Source organism: Echinococcus granulosus, assembly GCF_000524195.1.
Source record: "Echinococcus granulosus chromosome Unknown EG_S00031, whole genome shotgun sequence".
NCBI classification, from domain to species: domain Eukaryota; kingdom Metazoa; phylum Platyhelminthes; class Cestoda; order Cyclophyllidea; family Taeniidae; genus Echinococcus; species Echinococcus granulosus.
In genome coordinates, this window is record NW_020170411.1 from 284485 (window position 1) to 303196 (window position 18712).

At 46.6% G+C, this 18712-nt stretch overlaps 2 protein-coding genes across 2 annotated transcripts; one reads left to right on the plus strand and one right to left on the minus strand. All coding sequences in view use genetic code 11, as the record gives it.

Moving 5' to 3' along the window:
- On the minus strand, nt 1-4625 carry EGR_04746 (Signal recognition particle protein; the record flags this gene model as incomplete). The annotated part of the gene is made up of 7 exons (XM_024493995.1): nt 1-240; nt 1157-1484; nt 1557-1849; nt 2037-2237; nt 2496-2855; nt 3071-3495; nt 4568-4625. The coding sequence occupies 7 exons, from the start codon at nt 4623-4625 to the stop codon at nt 1-3; spliced, it is 1905 nt and encodes a 634-aa protein (XP_024351560.1).
- A 195-nt stretch (nt 4626-4820) lies between these two features.
- On the plus strand, nt 4821-18712 carry EGR_04747 (AT-rich interactive domain-containing protein 2; the record flags this gene model as incomplete). Its single annotated transcript, XM_024493996.1, has 17 exons — nt 4821-4939; nt 5001-5503; nt 5547-5611; nt 5652-5715; nt 6003-6350; nt 6817-7166; nt 8229-8564; nt 9423-9943; nt 10787-10902; nt 10975-11066; nt 12257-12507; nt 12770-13487; nt 13899-14269; nt 14338-14496; nt 15046-15112; nt 15159-15201; nt 18510-18712. The coding sequence occupies 17 exons, from the start codon at nt 4821-4823 to the stop codon at nt 18710-18712; spliced, it is 4326 nt and encodes a 1441-aa protein (XP_024351561.1).

The window sequence follows — 18712 nt, forward strand, 5'->3', positions numbered from 1 at the left end:
CTATTTCTTCGATTGTCCCCAGATGAGGCCCTTCATGAAGCCGGTGATACCAGCAGAGGCTGACTCCTTCGTGGGCTGTGTGGGGAAGTTAATATGGTTGAGGGCTAGATCAAAGAAGGTTGGTTTCACCGGAATCGCTTCAAACTCAGGTGGGAAGGGCACCAGTGGCGCTGGCTGCGTAGTCAGCTTTCGCAAGATCACCTTTTCGGGGACGAATTCACCCGGAGATCTGATCAGCGGCTGCAATAAAAGGACATGCAGATATACATAGAACCTGGCGTATCGGCAATGATTGTTGATAACTATTCTGTCAGGGGTAGTACGTATCAGTAAAAAAAACACTTAAGCATATATAGCCAGTGACCGCTGACTACATGCACGCGCGACTTGAACATCAAACGCCTGGTTCAAATGAGAGTAAGGTAGCGATTTGCTGATATTCTAATGGAGACGTTAAGTTGCTCCATAGGGATAAAAGTCATGTCAGACATTTCCAGAGGCAATTTGAGTATCACTCTCCCTCATGAATAAAACAAACATCTTAAGAGCTCAATTGATAGTTCTCTCGGTAGCGTAGTAATTATCCTTCAAAGGGGGTTCCACCAGGACATAAAAGGAGACGCCAATCCCAGCTATATGAACAAATTCTACGATACTTTAGTCAAAACAGTGATTAGTGAAGCCTTGAAATCTAGCGCCTCCCATTTGGAAAGAGCTCAGGAGTAGCACAACAACAGATGTGTGGTAAGACGAAGCATGGTCATTATGAAAATGCTTAAAAGCCCCTATTTCCAATTACATGAATTTTTGAACTCGTCTATTGTACCATCTTTAGTTCTAGTTCCCAAATCATATCCTCCTTGAGTCCTGCCTAATAACGCACTAGGTCCGAGGAATCATATCCAAATACACAGGATTCATTGAAACTATCAGGATCAAGAGACTGTCACCGCGGAGTGCAACAACCGAGATAGCCAAGGATGAGGCATGAGATTGAGCTATGTAGCCCATTAATCAATGTTTTAGCTATGCCAATTTTGAGACAAAACCTAGTTTGATGTAAGAAATAAGTCAAAGCCTGCACATTCACTTTAAAAAAGTTGTTCCGTCGAGTATGTGGTGTGCATTAGAGATGCGAAATGAGGTAAAAACCCACCTCCTTAAGCACAGCTCTGGGAATGGAGGCAGAGACGGTGGCGTCATCGACGAATTCATTCGAGGTTCCACCAGCAGCGAGTTCTAGCATGTAGCCGGCCTTGCAGGCAAGCATTTCGGTGTCCATCTGGTCCTGCAGATCCCGCAAAAGCTGCAGCAGGGAGGGGCGTGAGTGGCCTGGCACCGCCTCTGCCTCAGTACACTCCGGCAGATTAGCCTTTGAAAGACTTGCTTCCGCCTCCTTCACCTCCGTCTGGCAACGCTGAAGAAGCGAAGAACTTTCCAAAAAACGATTGTTTCGAAGGTACGCCAAAGCTAGGTAGTAACACCTGAAGCAGTCAAAGCAGAAATCAGCACCGATTGCAGCCGTACGCAGGCGAATGAGGACTTAGGAAACCCACCTTAAAGCTTTATAAGCAGCAATTTTGGCCTTGATGAGAGCCCTGATTTCGGCGTTGTCTTGGATGCCACCGGGTAGAGTGAGCACCTCCTGGAGGTTCTGCACGACAGTATCGTAGAGGCGAGCGAATTCGTGCGGCTTGTGGTAGCCTGAAGTGATGAGATTCCACGAGGCGTGGTGGTGCTCCGGTGCGACGTTTGACATAAGCGTCTCCAATTGGTAAAGGGTCCTCCAAATTGTTTTACTCAATTTCGAGTACTGCATGTATATATTCAGACGCTGCAGCCGAGGAAGCTAGGTGTGGAACGGGAAAATCTCATCACTGATTATTGCAAAAATAGACAAAAGTAGCTTATACACCATAGAGGTGGATGCCCATAAGTTGTCACAAAAATTTATTGGACCCTAAATGAATTGACCCATTTTCTCATTCTTACAAATTAAAAAAAAATGTTTTAAGGAGAAAAGAAAGCTCCGTTACCTTTTCAATGCCAGTAGCATTAGCCTTCTGAGAGACCTGCACAGGCAGTAGACCCGCAGAAGCAACCCCCTCAGAGTTAGACAACCAGCGCATCTCTTCCCGAATAGCGACCAATGCATCGACAATGACCTTCAGAGTCGAATCGCAAATCGCCGCTTTCGTGTAGCTGGACGGAAGCTTAGCCAACTGCTCATCTGCTTCCTAGAGACAACTCAAAATTAAGTTTTAAAGTTACAAAAGTAGCCAAAAGATTACGCAAGTCCTTTTTGCGGTCAACTCCAAAGCATAACATGCATAGATGTTAACACATGAGCATGAAATGTCGGAACACATTGGTACCGCTAAGATTTAAGAATTGACACAAGAGGAAGGACAGAAATAGAAGCTAGACTGCGAAACGTGAGCTAGTGGCTGGGTTACGGCAGTAGAATTCCATCGTGATTGCTAGAGTATGAGAACGGAGTGCGTAAAACCTGCCTGAAGAGCCAGAACAGCCAGCCGGGCTTTTTCCAGTTTGACAGGTATGGTAGTACCAAGCCAGGTGACCTCGGTCACGGACCCGGCCTGGAGGGTCTGCATCTGCTTAAGAAGGTCGTCCAATTGCTCCTCAACCAGGGTACCCTCCACACCGGCACGCATCTCCCGCAGCTCCTTGGCTGCTGAAGTATCGCCGACACTGTAGGCACAATAGCGAATCTGCGGCAGAATCTCGCCGGTCCGCGCCGCGTACACCGCTCGCAGGTCCTCGTCCACAGAGCTCGCCAAGCCCGTGTAGATCTGCTGCGCCGACTCCAGCAAATCTTTCGCCTTCACCCAATCCTGATGTATGGATGAATACAAGTAAACAGGATTTCAGAAACTCACAAATGCAATAGTTTTTAATGACTTTGAGGAGCGCAGGAAAAAGGCTGACCATTAAATGAATCAATAGACAATGGAGCAGCTGCTACCATTATGCTGTTTGTTGCCATACTGCACTTGTTGCTTTTAACGAAATCATAGCCCAGCCTCAATTCACGACCAATGAAACCAACCTGCTGTTCGAAGTGAAGAATACCATTAATCCACTGAATGTAAGCAGTCAACTCCAGCTTGGTCTGTGCGCCACACATTGGCACACTCGCCATGATTTCATTGAGCCCTTGCGCACATTTCGCTGCTTTGCTAAGACGTGAAATCATGTGGAATCTTTTGCGAGGCTCCGAATTTGCCTCAGCTCTGAGCTGCATGGCATACGCCCAACAGCGTTCGATTTCAAAGACGGATAGGATGAGATAGCGAGCGTCTGTGACTATTTCGGGAGTCAGCTTCTTGGGAACTACACGAGAACGAGTACCTTGCTGAAATCGCAGTGACTTGCGCATGCGCCTGATTTTGCGCGTAACGTACTGCCGGTAGCGCTGATAGTCACCGTGACGAAGACCATGGTGATTTTGAGCGCACTTTATGATGTACAGCACTGAAATAAAGTGAGAAGAATGTCAAGCAACAGCAAATCCGGGGTAAGGCAAAATGAACACAAGCGAAACCGCGACGGACCACGCGTATTAAAGCCTTTGGACTCTAAGTGGTGAGAAACAACGAAGCGGCTATGCACCTGGAGGTCATAGCAGTTGTAGATACCAATAAGGAGTCATGCTGACCCCAGAGAACTCCAGTGATTTCTTTTGACCACCTTTCATCGGAAATTGAGAAGTGAACTCAGACCCGGTTACAATATTTGCACTGGAAATATTTAATTGGCACAAGTACACCTTTATGTGTTAAGCATATTGCCCTTTATAATAAGGCAGAAACCGACTTATATTCCTGAAAACAAAATGCCTGGTGAAAGCACTCGAATTGCGTTCCGCATGCCTTCTTAACAGCTTAAGCATGGGATGTAGAACGAAACTAGAGCTTTGCCGACTTTGTCTACGAAACGATTGTAAAGAGGCACTTTGCTGTACCCGGGATATTAAAGTCCCGTCTTTCCGCCCCAAAGCCTAGCTCCGATGCGACAACCATGTAAACGCAGGTAAGATTGAAATTCTGCGGTCAACTTAAACAACAGCTGAGGTCGAATGCAAAACCTTCTACTTTTCTAATGTTATGCCTATATAATATCATTAAAATTGTTTATTCATCCATGTTGCATTTATTTATTATGCAAAATTTTACTGTTTATTAAATGAGTATTTGTTTGGAAATTCTTTGTGATCTGATTGGCTGATTTCTCGGTGGTAGTGGCTGACTGGCTTTCGTCGAAGCGGGCTTGTTAATCAATAGGTTTGGCAGCGCGACCCCGCAGGGAGTGCCTGTCCGTCCCACTGCTTTGCGTCCTGTTCGGTATGCCTCAGTTTAGGGGCGATAACCCAGACCAGAAGGACGTACGCTGTTGCACATAGATTTTCGTTTGCTACTGGCTAAAGTTTGCGCGACCAGATACCAGCGTCCTACGCTCTGTTGTCTGCGCCCTGCCTCGAGCGCCGCATTGCCTAAAACTCCTGGGTGTGTGTGTGTTACGCGTAGCTGCGCGTAAATCCACGTACCCACACAGCATCGCACACGCATCTCGTCATACGTCCCATTTGAAGTGCAACACGGCATTCTTGCAAATAGCGCGCGTATCCTGACTGTCCTTCGTTCACGCGTCACCATCAGCTGAGTGTGGGTTGCGTGCCTCCACCTCCTTCCCCCACAAGGGTACGCGACCTGAGCTCTGAAACACCGCACTGGATCCCCTTTACTCCTCCAGTATCACCAGCCATGCATCCCACTTTCTCTCTTAGTTACACACCGTAAATGCTCTCAAGACACAAAAGTCGTGTTCACGTTCCAGTGGGCAGTTCGAGTTCATTGGTATTGGATATATCTGAGGAGCAATTTGCCACCGAATTGGCCAAACTCCGGGGTGTCCCTAGGTAGGCTTTCTTAGTTAAATCAATTCGCAATTCCTAGATATTTGTTTAATTCACAACCGAGGCTGAACGGGCATCCAGTTAGCCTTGTGAGGCTGTACAATGAAGTCACTCTTCGTGGTGGCTCAAAAAAGGTAACATCTTCGTCCCTCTGGGACGAGATTGCTGGTGCCATTTCCCTGGAGCGGGACTGTGTCAACATTGGTCAGGCCGTAAAAAATGTCTTTCAAAACTATCTGGAGCCCTTTGAACGTGTTCATCGCAGTCTGGATGGGCAGTCGGGTGCGGAAGTGTCACAGGTCTTGGAAATTGATCTCGCCAACGACTCCGCCAATCTTCAAGTAGTTGAAAATCACCTTCGTCACCGCTGGAATTTAAGCACCGATCTCATCGAATCCGTGGAGTATCGAGCTCTCCTGCTAGCTTTGGAGTCGGGTTTACCGAACGAACTGGATTACGCAATCAATACCATCCTCCTCATATCCTCTCAGCGAAATGGTTTTGATTTGGCTCGTTGTCCTCAAATCCTTCCTCTTATGCTTTCTGCGGTGGGAATTTATTCCACCGGTATGTTCTGGTTTGTTGCTTTCATCCGATTCGACGTTTTCAGGTCCTTGTTCTTATTACCTCTTAAAAGATGCGTGGCGGTCGCAGTGTAATCGAGATTTCCACACGGTGAGTAACCCCGCAATTCTCTTATTCACTAATTTTATAGTTCTGGCGAAGCGTGGTCCTCAGCAAGTATGGTTGCCAATTTCTCAACCCTGATGTGTTTTATCGTAAGTGATTTGTTTCCGCTCCTCTTCCCACGTGTTATTATGGTCCTGTCGTTATCATGGTAACAATATTCTTATATGCAGAAGATAGGGGCATGATTTTGACCTCGGTTCCCCTGCTCGAACTTTGGTGACCGCCGATACCCTAATGTATTATTAGTCGCATTGTCCTATTTATTTGACTTTGATGTCAACGTAGACTGCGGCAATCTCAGTGGTGCTATTACTGGTGAAATCAATGCTGCTTATTCGTTCGTCGCCCTCTGAGCGAGGGTGGTGTTTTCTTTCAGATGAGCACCTGTCAAAGCGCCCTGACAAGTCCTTTTACTCCTGTCCCTTGACCTTCCGTGACACCATGACCTATCACGATGTGGAGGGTTTTCGCGTGCAGTTGGTGGCCATGGTGCTGCGCAACCTCGTGGTAACACCGTCTGGCAACTCGGTGATCCTCAGCCAGGAGCCCGACGTGCTCCGCTTCGTCTGTCTATGCATTTACTCCTCTCATACTGCCCTGCGGCAACTCGGATTAGACACTTTGGCCTACCTCCACTTCCCGGTCATCGGTCCACTTTCCGACGTCTTATCCCACCTCCTTCCTGATCTCCTATCCTCCCAAGATCGGGTTGACACCATCAGGGGTACGTTTGGATCTCTTGGTAAATATGTCGTCTTCACGGCAGCCTTGCTTTCTATTTCATAAAAAGGTGGCATCGATCCATTGCCTCGCTTCTTAACTTACCTGAAAACCGGTTGAGTGCTTACTTTGAAGTGTTTTGTTTCATCGACACCAGGACGATTTCCCACCATCATATTGTCGTGCCCAAAGTCGGGCGAAACAGGAATCCAGGCAACCTTTTGGCCTAGCTGCGCACACGGGCAGGTATGAGTCAGAACTCGCCGGCTTCCTTCCACACTGGCCAATTTAACCAGTGATTTTATTGTTTATGTGTGTCAAAATTAACGCTCGCATTAACAGGCATCTGAGCAAGTGAGTCCCAAATCGGAATACAAGAAATCAGTCCACAGGACTGAAACAAATATCTATAAATGCGTACTTTCAACTTACCATCGAAGAAAATCACTGTCGCTTGAATTTGCCTGTAGGACTTATGATAATGCGCCACCTGTGCGAGTCTCCAGTGCAGTCGCATCAGGGTAACCCAGGGAGCATGCACAATTACCTGATCGAGGCCTCCACCAGAAATATTGATTTCCTCACCCAGTCACTGCCACGGCATGTGATTGGTCTAATCCTCCAATTGGCCTGCCTCCGTGACCTTCACATGCTCGTGCTGGTTCTCGACGCACTCTTCGCTCTCTCGGCACAGGGCCCAGCGCTCTGTGATGCTCTTCTCACCGAGAGGCATCGATTCGTCTCCACCCTCGTTGGCTTCCTTACCTTCGAGGCGCAGTCCCTCGGTTCTGATGGTCTCATCCGGATTCGAGTTATGCAGGTTTGTGCACGCCCGTTTTTTCTTGACTCACCGTTTCTCCTTCAAGTAGAGCCTTATTTTCACTTCCTAACATTCTCAGCTCAAAGCTGCTGTATAAATGTTTTATTTGTCCTGTGTTCTGTGTTTCGAGATTACACATGTATTAATGGGTGTGTTATTTTTTGACCTCAGTTTCTTATCCCCTAATTTGCCTTAGCATCCTAGGAATGTGCCTGGTACTTTTATTCAGTAAGCTCTTTTGGATCACTCATTCGTGTTTGCTTGGTCTTCGTATCTTTTAGTCGTTTCGAAGTGTTACAACATACTTATTTGCATCCATTTTTCCAGGAATTATTCTCATTGGAGTTCTTCAATTCTTTTTGGGAGTAATGTTAGTGTACGTCCTTCCTATAGTGGGATATCAAGGAACATTATAGAATCCTTTCAATATCATCCTTAACGTAAGAGAATTATTTCCATGACTGAAATCCTGCAATATGTGACCTAGCGTATTAGTACATTCGCCACCCTTAATTACCTGTCTGCGAGTTTGGCTTTGAGTTGTATTTTGTTGAGGGAAAAATGAGTTGATAGCAATTTAATATATCCTGCACTGCACCAGCACTAATTCGATCTGAATTCTTTTTGCAACAACTGCCCAATTTGAGGGCGTGAATTCCTGTGATGGAGAGTTTATAAGAAATAATTTCATAGAATAATGGGTCCACCTAGTTTGTCTATCTGTTAATCGAATAAAGGCAATTCGATGTTCGCTGATGTATTCCTTCTTTGCTGCAGTGAACGCAATAGACGTGAAAGGATAGCTGGATCCATCTCCCTTTGTGTATGTATTTGTGTGCTCCACGAGTAATAACTCACAAGTTGTATGATTTTATGTGTGCAGGACGACACGATGCGTATGGGATTCACATGCTTAATCTCTTAATGCGAATTGACACCCCATCACCCCCAAACTAGCACTGCTTGCACTGTCGGAGTCTTTTGTGTAAATTTTGCCAATCTGGTATTGGATTACTCCAAAAAGATAGGCAGTATTGATCTTTTATCTCTCTATTTTTGCAGGTACCGGGTCCTACTTCAATAGCCACTGCTGCCCCCACTAATACTGCGACGGCTAGTATGTCCCAGTCGAGTTCGACAAGGCGTATCATGGAAAAACCGGTCGCACCTACGATGGCTCCACCGGAGCCTGTGAAAAAGGCTCCAAACCCCACAATCACTTCATGCCTCCTTCTGAGCCCTGCGCCGCGGCCCCATGCCGGTTGCTATGCCGTCCCAGTGCCAACTACAGGTGTCGCCACCTCTGTGGCGAAGCCGCTTCCCCTTCCGCTGCCACCGACGCCAGCGACCGCAACAGCGCAGGAGTCCTCCGTCCCGCTACCCAATTCCGTAGCCAAGGTAGGTTCCCTTCCTTTTTCTCCTTGACAGCTCCGAAAGGGTTTACATTCTTTGAATTGCGTTTTACTGGGAAAGAATGATTAGCTGTTGACGAACTTCTGCTTTAGCTTTCGCTCTATTAACACTGTTTACTTGCACTTCACGAAATTCTTGAAACCAATTTTATGAGGGGCAGTGGTGTTTGATAGCATTGATCTGTTTGATTCAGCAATTCTTTTTCTAAACTACTACCAGCGCACTATAGATGGTAATAAAGTCTGTTTTACATCTTCCGTCCCCTTATTGTAGCTTGCGAGGTGCGCGTCAGTATATCGTGCGTTATCCTCACTTTGATTTAACATTTGTCTCCTCACTAAACTTAGACTTCTCATGATTGGTCCAACTGCTTGTGAATGTGAGCTAATGAACTCAACCATTGAGTCCGGTAGCCTAACAGTCTGGTGCTCGGTATCTGCAATTCCACCGAGCTATCCAATTCCTTTTTTTACTTTTAAGTGATGTTTTTATGCTTCAATTTCTAGTTTTTATCTGCGTTGAAACCCACCTCCCTTTTTATAACACCGATGTTCATACGATTGCCTTGGGCTCATATCCGTGCAAAGTGTCATGTTATCCGTTATCTTGCTGTTCCAACAAGTTTTCATGCTTAAGCGAAGCATCAGATTTCTATTTCTTGTCAAAATTTTAATCCCAGCCTTTTGCTGCCATCATCTTGTGGGAATTTTCACCCTTTTTTTAAGATGTCCAGGCACTCTTAAACAAGTTTATCAGTTGGGTTAGTACTTCGCTGATTACTAAAATCAGCGGGATTGACATTTCTTTGAGTTACTATTAGTTGGTTTCGTATGTTTCTCGTAGACCACTATTTCTGTCACCCCACTGATGACTGCAGTCGAGGCTGTTGATTCCAAGCCACAGTCAACGACGGTGGTGCTCACTCAGGTGCCGCCTCAACAGCACGCTACTGTTCCCCAGACTCAGGTCCTGCCTGTGGTGGTCACGGCGCCCAAGCCCTCTGTTATCCCCTCTTCTGTGACCAACGGGAAGCAGCAACTGCAGCAGCAAGCGGTGGAACGGAAGACTAGCTCCTCCCCGCCTTCGCAGCAGCAGCAGCAACCGCGAGGACCTCTCCTGTCATCTTCCTCCACCCCCTCCTTACCCCCCTCCCTCATAAACACCCTGCCTAAGCCGTATCCCGAAGCACCCACAGACAAACGCGAGTTCGCAGTATTTTGGCTCAATAAGAACTACGAGGTTCATCCGCAGTCGAGCTTTCCACGGGTTCAGATCTACGCTGACTATCAGAAGGCCCACCAGGCTCAGTTTGGGTCTTCGTCCGGTGGGGCTCTCTCCGCGGGCGACTTCCATGCCATGATCAAGTGAGGCCCAGTTTTGAGTGCACCTAAAGCAGCTGTTTATTCTCTGTTTTGGAAAATAGCTCAGTTCTATGTTTATTTCTACTTCTTTCGTTACTCCAATGCACTGTCGTTTATGCTGGTCTGTCTAGACCTGGTGACTTAACTAGTCACTGCCACTTTCTAGCCCTTGGTATTTCCAAATAAAATCCACAGGTTTTTAGTTCCATCCATATATATTGCTTGTAAATCGCCCTCTTGCGCATAGTTCAAAGCATGCATCGTTGTTTTAATTTGGTAATGGGGGATCCGCTGCATATACTTTTATCGATTTGTATCCAACCCAGCTTTGTCGGGTTTCGATTACACAAATCGGTCAGTCTGTACTTCGCTAAAGACGGCGATTTATTAATTACCTTATCTAACTGAACAAAGCACTGATCCACGGTAGAATGTATCCCGTTTTCTGTTCATTCTTAGTCCTTTTTTACAGTAATCCGTATTTTAACTTTACTGTTTGTTACCGCTGATGCTCGACAGTTTCCCATCAATTATTTGTCAGGGGAAATTGGTTTTATAAACACATTTCGCACTATATGTAGATGGCTCGATAGCGGCGCAGAGGATGTTTCAGCTCACCAGTTAAATGAATAATAGTATTTCGAATAATTAATCTTCCTCGCGGCAGGCGATCGCCAATAGTGCCTAACCAGGGCGTGCACCGCTTGCGATTGTTTCCGTGCTCTAGTGTGAGTCAACAACACTGTGCTTAGTCACTGTTGTGGTAGTAATAGCAGTACGCACACGTGGCACTTTGCTCATTAAAACGACTTTCTCGCCTAAAAATTGCTCTCACTTGCCTTCTAGGATGGTGTTTCCCCCGGTCGACCAGGTAAAGGTTCTCGTTCCCAATGGAAATGTCGAAATCCACTACAACAAGCTCAAACATGTAGATGCACCTGAACCGGTTGAGCAAACCCTTGGTGAGTTTTGAGTCTCCTCTCCCTCCTCCAGCTCATTGATTCGCCCGAGTCTACCCTTGCTTTTTTCATCAGGCGTTCAGCACATGCTGGGAACGTGTCTGGCGAGTCAGAATTCTGAAGGGAAGGGTCTCACCCACCGGACGACCGCACCGGCTTCCTCGAAGGTGAGTGATGCCATCCAAAGCGTAGCGATGCCTGGCTTCCCCGCCTCCACGTGGTTTACATGTTTCGTACGAACACAAACACATAAACGTACATGCGCACGACATCTTAGTGACCTGATTGGGGCATGCCAAGGTCGTGCGTTGACTTAGCGCGCATGCACAGGCACGTGTTGCGTGTCCATATGTGTGTAGGCCACGTGAGTATGTATATATGCGTGTGTCAGGACCTTGAAGCCGCATATGTAGCAGTGGTTGGCGCTCTCTTACCGATGCCACACCGCTTCTCCGTTTATTGTCGTTATCACGTCACGCGTGCACACGCACGCACAGCCTCCTTTGCGCTGTGCGCACCCGCCAGCTTGTGCGCTCTCTCCCTCGATCTCTGGTGAGAGTTGCCTTTCATGAAGGGGATATCTCTCCCACCGACACCTTCATTCTGGTCCAGTTTTCTTCCCAAGGTTGAATTGTGCGACATGTGAAAATGCACTATTTTGGGGGGCTGCGGTAGGGCACCTTTTTTACCCGTGAAAATTCCCCAAACTTCTTTCGCGTAACCAGCGCTGGGCTTCCTACCACCGGAACAGTACGGCATGCTTTACAGTTCTCATATCTCCCTTTCTTACCGTGGATTGACTTGTTGCATATCATTTTTGATAGCACCATGTGTTGGCCCCCATTGTCGGGGTATTTTGAACGGTAATTCATTTGTTGGGTAATTTTAATAAGTAGGTATGACCTTAGTTAGCTTCATTTGGGCCCTAATCAAAAAGCCGGAAGTGAATGACCTTTTTGAATCGCATTTTCTATCTGTGTTTTGAACTACTCATGCTTGTAGGGGTTCATACTTTCATTTCGGACGTTTTTGCAAGCAAAATAGACGCATTCGTTGATTATTTTCAGCGCTGCTTACGAAAGCATTCTTAATTTATGAATTGAGGAGTATTGAGAGCCCTCTTATTAACAGTCAACTGGCAGCTTTACCTCAGTCTATTCAATATTGTGGCGTCTGTATTCTCCCCAGGGAATTTATAAACCCTAAGGGTCTAGAAATGGCTTTGTCGTAAACATGTACAAGGCGAGTGCATAATTCCATGCCGTAGCTATAAAGACCGGGTCACGGGATGCCGAAAAGCGACCGCAGTCCTGTATGCAGTTGAAACAAAGACACCGTATTTCCTCTTCTTCTCCAGTCGAATCGGAAACGTAGTGCGGTCAATTTGATCGAGGGTCCAGCTGCGGAGGCAACCGCGGGTGTGAAGCACGTGCGTCTGGTGGAGGATGCAGTCAAGGCAAATGGAGGTGGTGGCGGAGCGCTGACTAACACCACGTTCGTCAATGGCGCCAACGCGCATCCCATCAAACTTCTCGCCACCAATACCACCACATTTGTCGACAGTCTCATCCCCGTCTCCTCCAATGGTCCCATCGAATTCACCCCCAAGTAAGCAGCAGTATCATCCCTTTCGCTTGCGTCCTTCCATGAGAGCTGAATTATGTACTTTGAACCACTTTCAATCTTTTTAACTCGTTCCGTAAGCCTTTTGGATTACATACTTCATCTCCACTGTCACTCTATTTCAGGTCACTACGTCTTAGACATTGGTGGTGAATTATGCTGAACCTGTAGTAAATTCAGATGTTGCAACTCATGCTTTGATTTTAGCTTTCCTAAATTATATTAATTTGTATTTCATCAATTTCAGTGGGATACACCTTCAACAGCCAGTGATCGCAGCTTCTGCAATAGTCCTTCCAAGCATGGACGGGAAGCACGTATTGAACGGCTTCGGCAGTACTGGTGGCGGGAGCGGCGGTGGCCCGGCAGGCGGAAGCATGGGCATGAGTGCAACGGGTGCTACCCTGATTGATAGCTCACAGGGCGTTCTGCAATTTCGCACCCTCTTGCCCACTACTTCTAATAAGGTTTCTTCTCAGTGTCGGGCCTCCCTTGTCATGCAGTCCACTGCTCCCAATGCCACAACTCCCGGCGTTGTCACTGGGACTGGTGGCAGTGGTGCTGGCGCCGAGATTGCCGCTACACCCACTTTAACCTGCCTTGGTACCTTCATGACTACTTCCACCGTGAGTGGAGTGACTGGAGGAGCCCAGCAGGTATTTGTATACTCTCTCGCACCCAATGCACAACTCTCTATCGCGCCTACTGCCGCGACCATTCTGCCCGCCGTGGCATCCGCACTCACAACTGGACCTGGGCCCGGAACTTCTCCTCAGCCACATCATCAGCCCCTCCTTACTACTGCCACTGCTGCTGCAGTACCACAGCAGACACGCCTCACAGTCCCTCCTACAGTCTTCGCTTGTCGTTGGGCGGAATGCCAAAAGTCCTTCCCTTCTGTCGACCGTCTCTTCTCCCACGTCTACTCTGCTCACTTCACTCCCATTAGAGGTCAACAGGAAATCGTAAGTTCTTCCACTCTGTTCCACGTGTTACCATGAAAGTTAAAAGTTCAATCGACTTGATTTTCCCTTGTAATTTGAGCTTGGCCCAACGTTTCTAAATAACTAATAGCATGTCCTTTACAAAAGTGTATGCCATTGCCAAGTTCATGCGCTTAAGAAGTCCATCTTTTGAACCCAGACTACACTCACACCTGTTTTGAGCTCTATCATTTCCTGTTAGTTTCGTGAAACCCAAATCCGTAATTCCTCTGGATTCGTTTTCCAAATCCACTAAGGTTTCACCCCTCTACTTCCATTGCTATACCTACAGGCTTTTATTGCAAACTAGTCACTACTGTGAATAATCACCTGACCGTAGCTTTCCCTTTGTAAACTCCAAAGACGTGGTACTCCATTTGACTGGGCTTGTAGACTTGCAAGTGGTTGGGATGTAAAGAGTCCGGCACTCGGAGAAGCTCACTGTCACTGCTGGACCACCTGCACGAGCAGCACTGCGCCACACATCCTCCTGGTGCACCCAACAAGCTTCTCTCCACTGCTTCGACAAACAGTGTCACAGTGGAGTCGGAGGGATCTCTTCTGACCCCTCTGACCACAATGAAACCCTCTCTCAGTGCGACGAGGGCCGCAGTAGCCGACTGTGAGTTCCGACAGGCTCTGCAGGCTGACTTCATGCCAACCACGTCCGATGCTATGCGAGAGGGCCCTGTTACCAAACACGTTCGTCTCACGGCTGCTCTAATCCTTCACAATTTGGCCACTTACTCGTCTGCCGCTCGAAGGTAAGTTTATAGCCGGTCCTTTGTGTGAATCTTTCAAAACGCGTCCATGTTGTCTTTCTCGCTGGTAGGCAGCTGAGGGCCTACGAGACATTGTTGTGCGAGATGGCTCTCTCGGGGACAGAAGCGTCGAGCACGCTGATCAAATGCCTCGCTCTCCTCTCCACTTCGCCGTCAAGTGAGGACGGTGAGGCGGAGAAAGACCTTTCCCTTCCACCACATAACCTCAGGTAGCCCATCCTCTTCACCACTTCTGTACATTCTTCTTTAATCCCCTCCCCCGTCCACTGTGTACAGTGACTAGTTGCCTTTTTTATCTACGTGCACAATAACGACAAATGATACGACCACGATGATGTCACCCTTTCATGTTTGTACAGTGCTCGATGTGTACCGACTACCCCTGTGGAATTTTATACATTTACCGTTACTGCCACTTGACACGTGCTGATGACAACTTGATGGATGTTTTATTTGGGCCTAGGCCAACTTGTTCCTTTTTCTGTGGCGGTAATGTTAATTCACTCCTCATGTATATTTTATTCTCATTGCACCTATACTGGCATCATCAAATAAATACACGTGCATACTTTACATGTTGTTTCTCCGTTTATGCTGAGCAGCCATTATCCTAAACTGCTTCGGACTCAGCAGTTTATTTCGTGAATCCTACCTTTTTAGGTTTTGTGATTCATGGTCTGGATCGTTTCATTTTTCTTGACATCTGTGCGCATTGCTCAAAATTTAATTTTATTGTACATTAAACCCACATATTTTAGGCGTTTGCAGGATGGTCTTGTTGTAGCTATGACTACCGAACCGAACCGTCTCGTTGGATCGCGACAAGTTTGTCATCGAGGAGTTGTGCCCACGTCTCACCTCGGTTGTTCAGGCTGTTAAGCCAACTGATCGGTATCATACTTTTGTCGCTGATGGTGAGACATTTCACTGTCATTTATGATTTTTGTAAGTGTAAGTGGTGTTTTCTGTAAGGAATGGAAGTAGTGTTTAGGAAGCCCCAAATTGTCTTGCATAGTTGTCCACTTTTCATCACTTACAGTGTTTGCCGCTGAGCAAAAGGTGACACAATTGTCTGGTAAATACTCAATAATTTCTTTGTCAAACTGTGCAAGTTTTTTTTAGTATGCGCAGTTGAGGGAGATCTCAGCTCCCGAATGCTAGACCTTGTTTTTGGTTGCTCATTATTTGTCCCAGAAGTATGGCTGGCTGTTTACCCTTGGTCAAAAGCCTGCAACACATGAGTAGCGGTTTTTAAGGTGTCAGTGTGACAACCATCTTTACCAATTTGCCGGTAGGTGCCTATGACTCACCCACTAGCCCACAAAATGTGGCTGGGGAATGGAGACAACCGCCTCAGCTTTAGTTTCGATCTCGCTGTGATCTCTCGTTCTGAATTATTCACCTAACACTCTGGCACAACTTGCCTCAAATTGTGCTAACCTCATGGAAATTCATGCAGAAATTCCATCTATTTTCTCCCACCTCACGGTGTTACGCTCTATTCACAGCCTTTTCAGTCAAGTGGAAGGTAAATACGATTTCAGTGCAAAAGTTATTCTTTAGTGAGGCGATTATTGCGCCATTACTGGTCATTCACATTAAATGAAACTGGTTTGTCGACTTCGTCCCATAAGGTGGACGGTACGCTTGGCGAATTTTACGGGGCTCGGCGAGCTGTTGCGCAACTATTTTCATAACCAGTTTTCAGATCGCTGCACAGTATAACTCGTGAGTTTGTGCGAGCTTGTGGTACTACATTTGGAATTACACGTGATGTACACTGTTTCATTCCTGGGCGATCAAATCAGGTAAGTTTATGGGACTTCGTGGTCCCCAGCGTCACCTTGTCAGACGGCGAGGCTTGTTCTACTCTTCAAACCTTGAGGAAAGCTGAACTTCACTTCAAACGTTCATGAGTTTTTTTTATCGGAATGGGTGAGGTCACTATCCCGGTCTCACAGAATAGTTATTCCCGCAAAGTTAATGACAATGTTGTAGGCGGTTCATTTTTCTCAACTATCCACTTCACCCGCGTTATCATTCCTTATAGGCCAGTGTTAAGTCAACAAAACAAGCAGCACCATTTTAATGCGTTTTCATAGGGTCATCAAGGTCTATAGCACAGTCAATCTGCACAAGTTTTTGCTAAAAAATAGATTCCTAGTTGTAGTAAATGCGCTACACGAATCGACCATTAATTGCTGAATGCGTGCCACGCAATCTTGCTGTGAAGGCGATCGGGCGACAATGAGAAACGAACCCGTTTGTGGCAAGCGCTTTACAACCAGGCAAGCCATGTTCCCCCAACCTGTCCCCCCTTTTCGCCTCAAGAAATCATTCTCCTTGCATTATCGAGTCATGTGCGTGGGTGCGCATGCGCGTGTAGGGATTGCCAGACGAGGGAAATGCTGTGTGGATAGCGCGACACTTGACGCGAGCGCTTTTAGTCTCGGTCTCGTCCACACAGCGCACGTGTGAGCGAGCACCGATAGGTGGACACGCGGACGGACAACGCGAGCACAGGGTGCGCGCACGCGTGTGTGGCACAGACAGGCCAGCAACCGAGACGGTCGGAATAGTGCGAGGCACGGGAAAGGCAGTGGCTGTAGTGGGACAGGTGCGCTTTCTATTGGTTGGCGTGCCGTGTGGCCGGAACACCATGGTGTAGTGGAGCGCCCATTAGTATCAATTATCCTCGGATAGGGCTCGTCAATTCTGTGTGGCTTTTGAACTCTCGTCGTTATTGCCACATCGAGCCACATTACCAAATTTGTCATAAAACACGTCTTTTTGAAAGTGTTATGGGTTTCGGTTTTATGGCCACGCCATTGCCTCCACAAGAACCATGGATCAAAGGCGCGCTGTTGTTCACTTTTGACTAGAATCAAGCGAACTGATTTTAGACAGTATTGCTATTGGTTGGAACCAGGAGAATGTACCTTGTTGAACGATAACAGGCGTCTTGAAGCAATCCCTGTGTTGAAAGGATTTCAGTGATGATTCTGGTTCCAATGGTTCAGCTCTTGGTGTATCATTGTTTTTTTTTCAGTGCTAAAGGCTATGCAAGTTGAATGTAGGGTATAGATAAAACTGAATGTATTATGCCCGATCGAAATAAATTGTATTGGAAATAAGGAGAACAACAGATATTTCGAGCTGAGGTTTGATTGGGGTAGCTAAAGGTCTCATCTCGTAGACTAAAACTTCGATGAGTTGGCCATTTTAGGTCCCATTAACTTCTGTCCTCAACCGCAGTTGTTATTCCTACAAGTGGTCGGAGCGCCGCCATCGTCGAAAAATCACTACAATCGGCCGATCCAAGCACTACTTAAACAGTGCATACACACAATTTTACACCATGCTGCGTCCACAAGTACCTAGTGTGAATAAAACGCATGAGTCTGATTTCTTCTTCACCGATTAGCAGAATGAAGTCAGTAATTACAATGACAGCTCGAAGCTATTAGTAGAAAAAAAGTGTGGTCTTTATTTCTTCTGTACTTGTACTTGCATGTACTTGATGGATCCAGGACCGTTTCTCATTCCTCTTCTCTTTGCGTCACAACAGCCAGTGCATGAGTGCCTTTAAAATGGTATCCGTTAACTGCCAATCAATTCGGTCATCTCGGAAGGGCTAAAGATCACAACCGTTTTTTAATTATTACAATTTATCGGCCATTACGCGCCTCGGATGATTAAGGCACCATTAACTCTGGTGACGAGCTCCGGTGGCGTTTCAGACTCGTAATTCCTTTTTCAAACGCTATTTAGACCGAGATTCCACCTTTTTACTCCAAAATCAGTCTTTAATTATCAGGCCAATTTTGATCCGAACTGATAGGATGTAAAATTATTTTTTTTCTTGCTGAAAACAAACATCTTTTTGCCTGGTTTCCAGCCTTGATAATCTAGAAGGGGCAAGGATGCATAATATAGCTGATTCACGCAAATCACATCGGGAATTTCGTGCATGCCCTGGTATATTAATACTTCTACGGATGTCTTTGATACCTTATAAATAAAGAATCTAGTGAAGTAGTAAAACAACTGTTAGATTTTCTATTGGGCAAAGGGATGGTGCGATATTTTGATTTTTGATGGCACATAATAGTGAACTCGGTTAATTCCTCCTCCCAGTCGTGATAGCATCTCCTGCCAGTTACTGTCGTCTTTGGGAGTCCCGATAACAGTTACCACTTGGCTTCATTTCATTTTATCTCAGTCACAAAGTCAGTGGGTTTTTTCACTCCGGTGATCTTCACGGCTAATGCCACCGCTCCTCTCACAAGCCATCAAGTCAACCATGACATGTTCAGTGAGTCATCGTCGTCACCACCTTCAGCTGTCAAGTATGCACATGTACGGCGAATGATGCCAGCAACCATCGCTGAGGCGCAAACTTATAGACGTGGTCAGCACGACTGA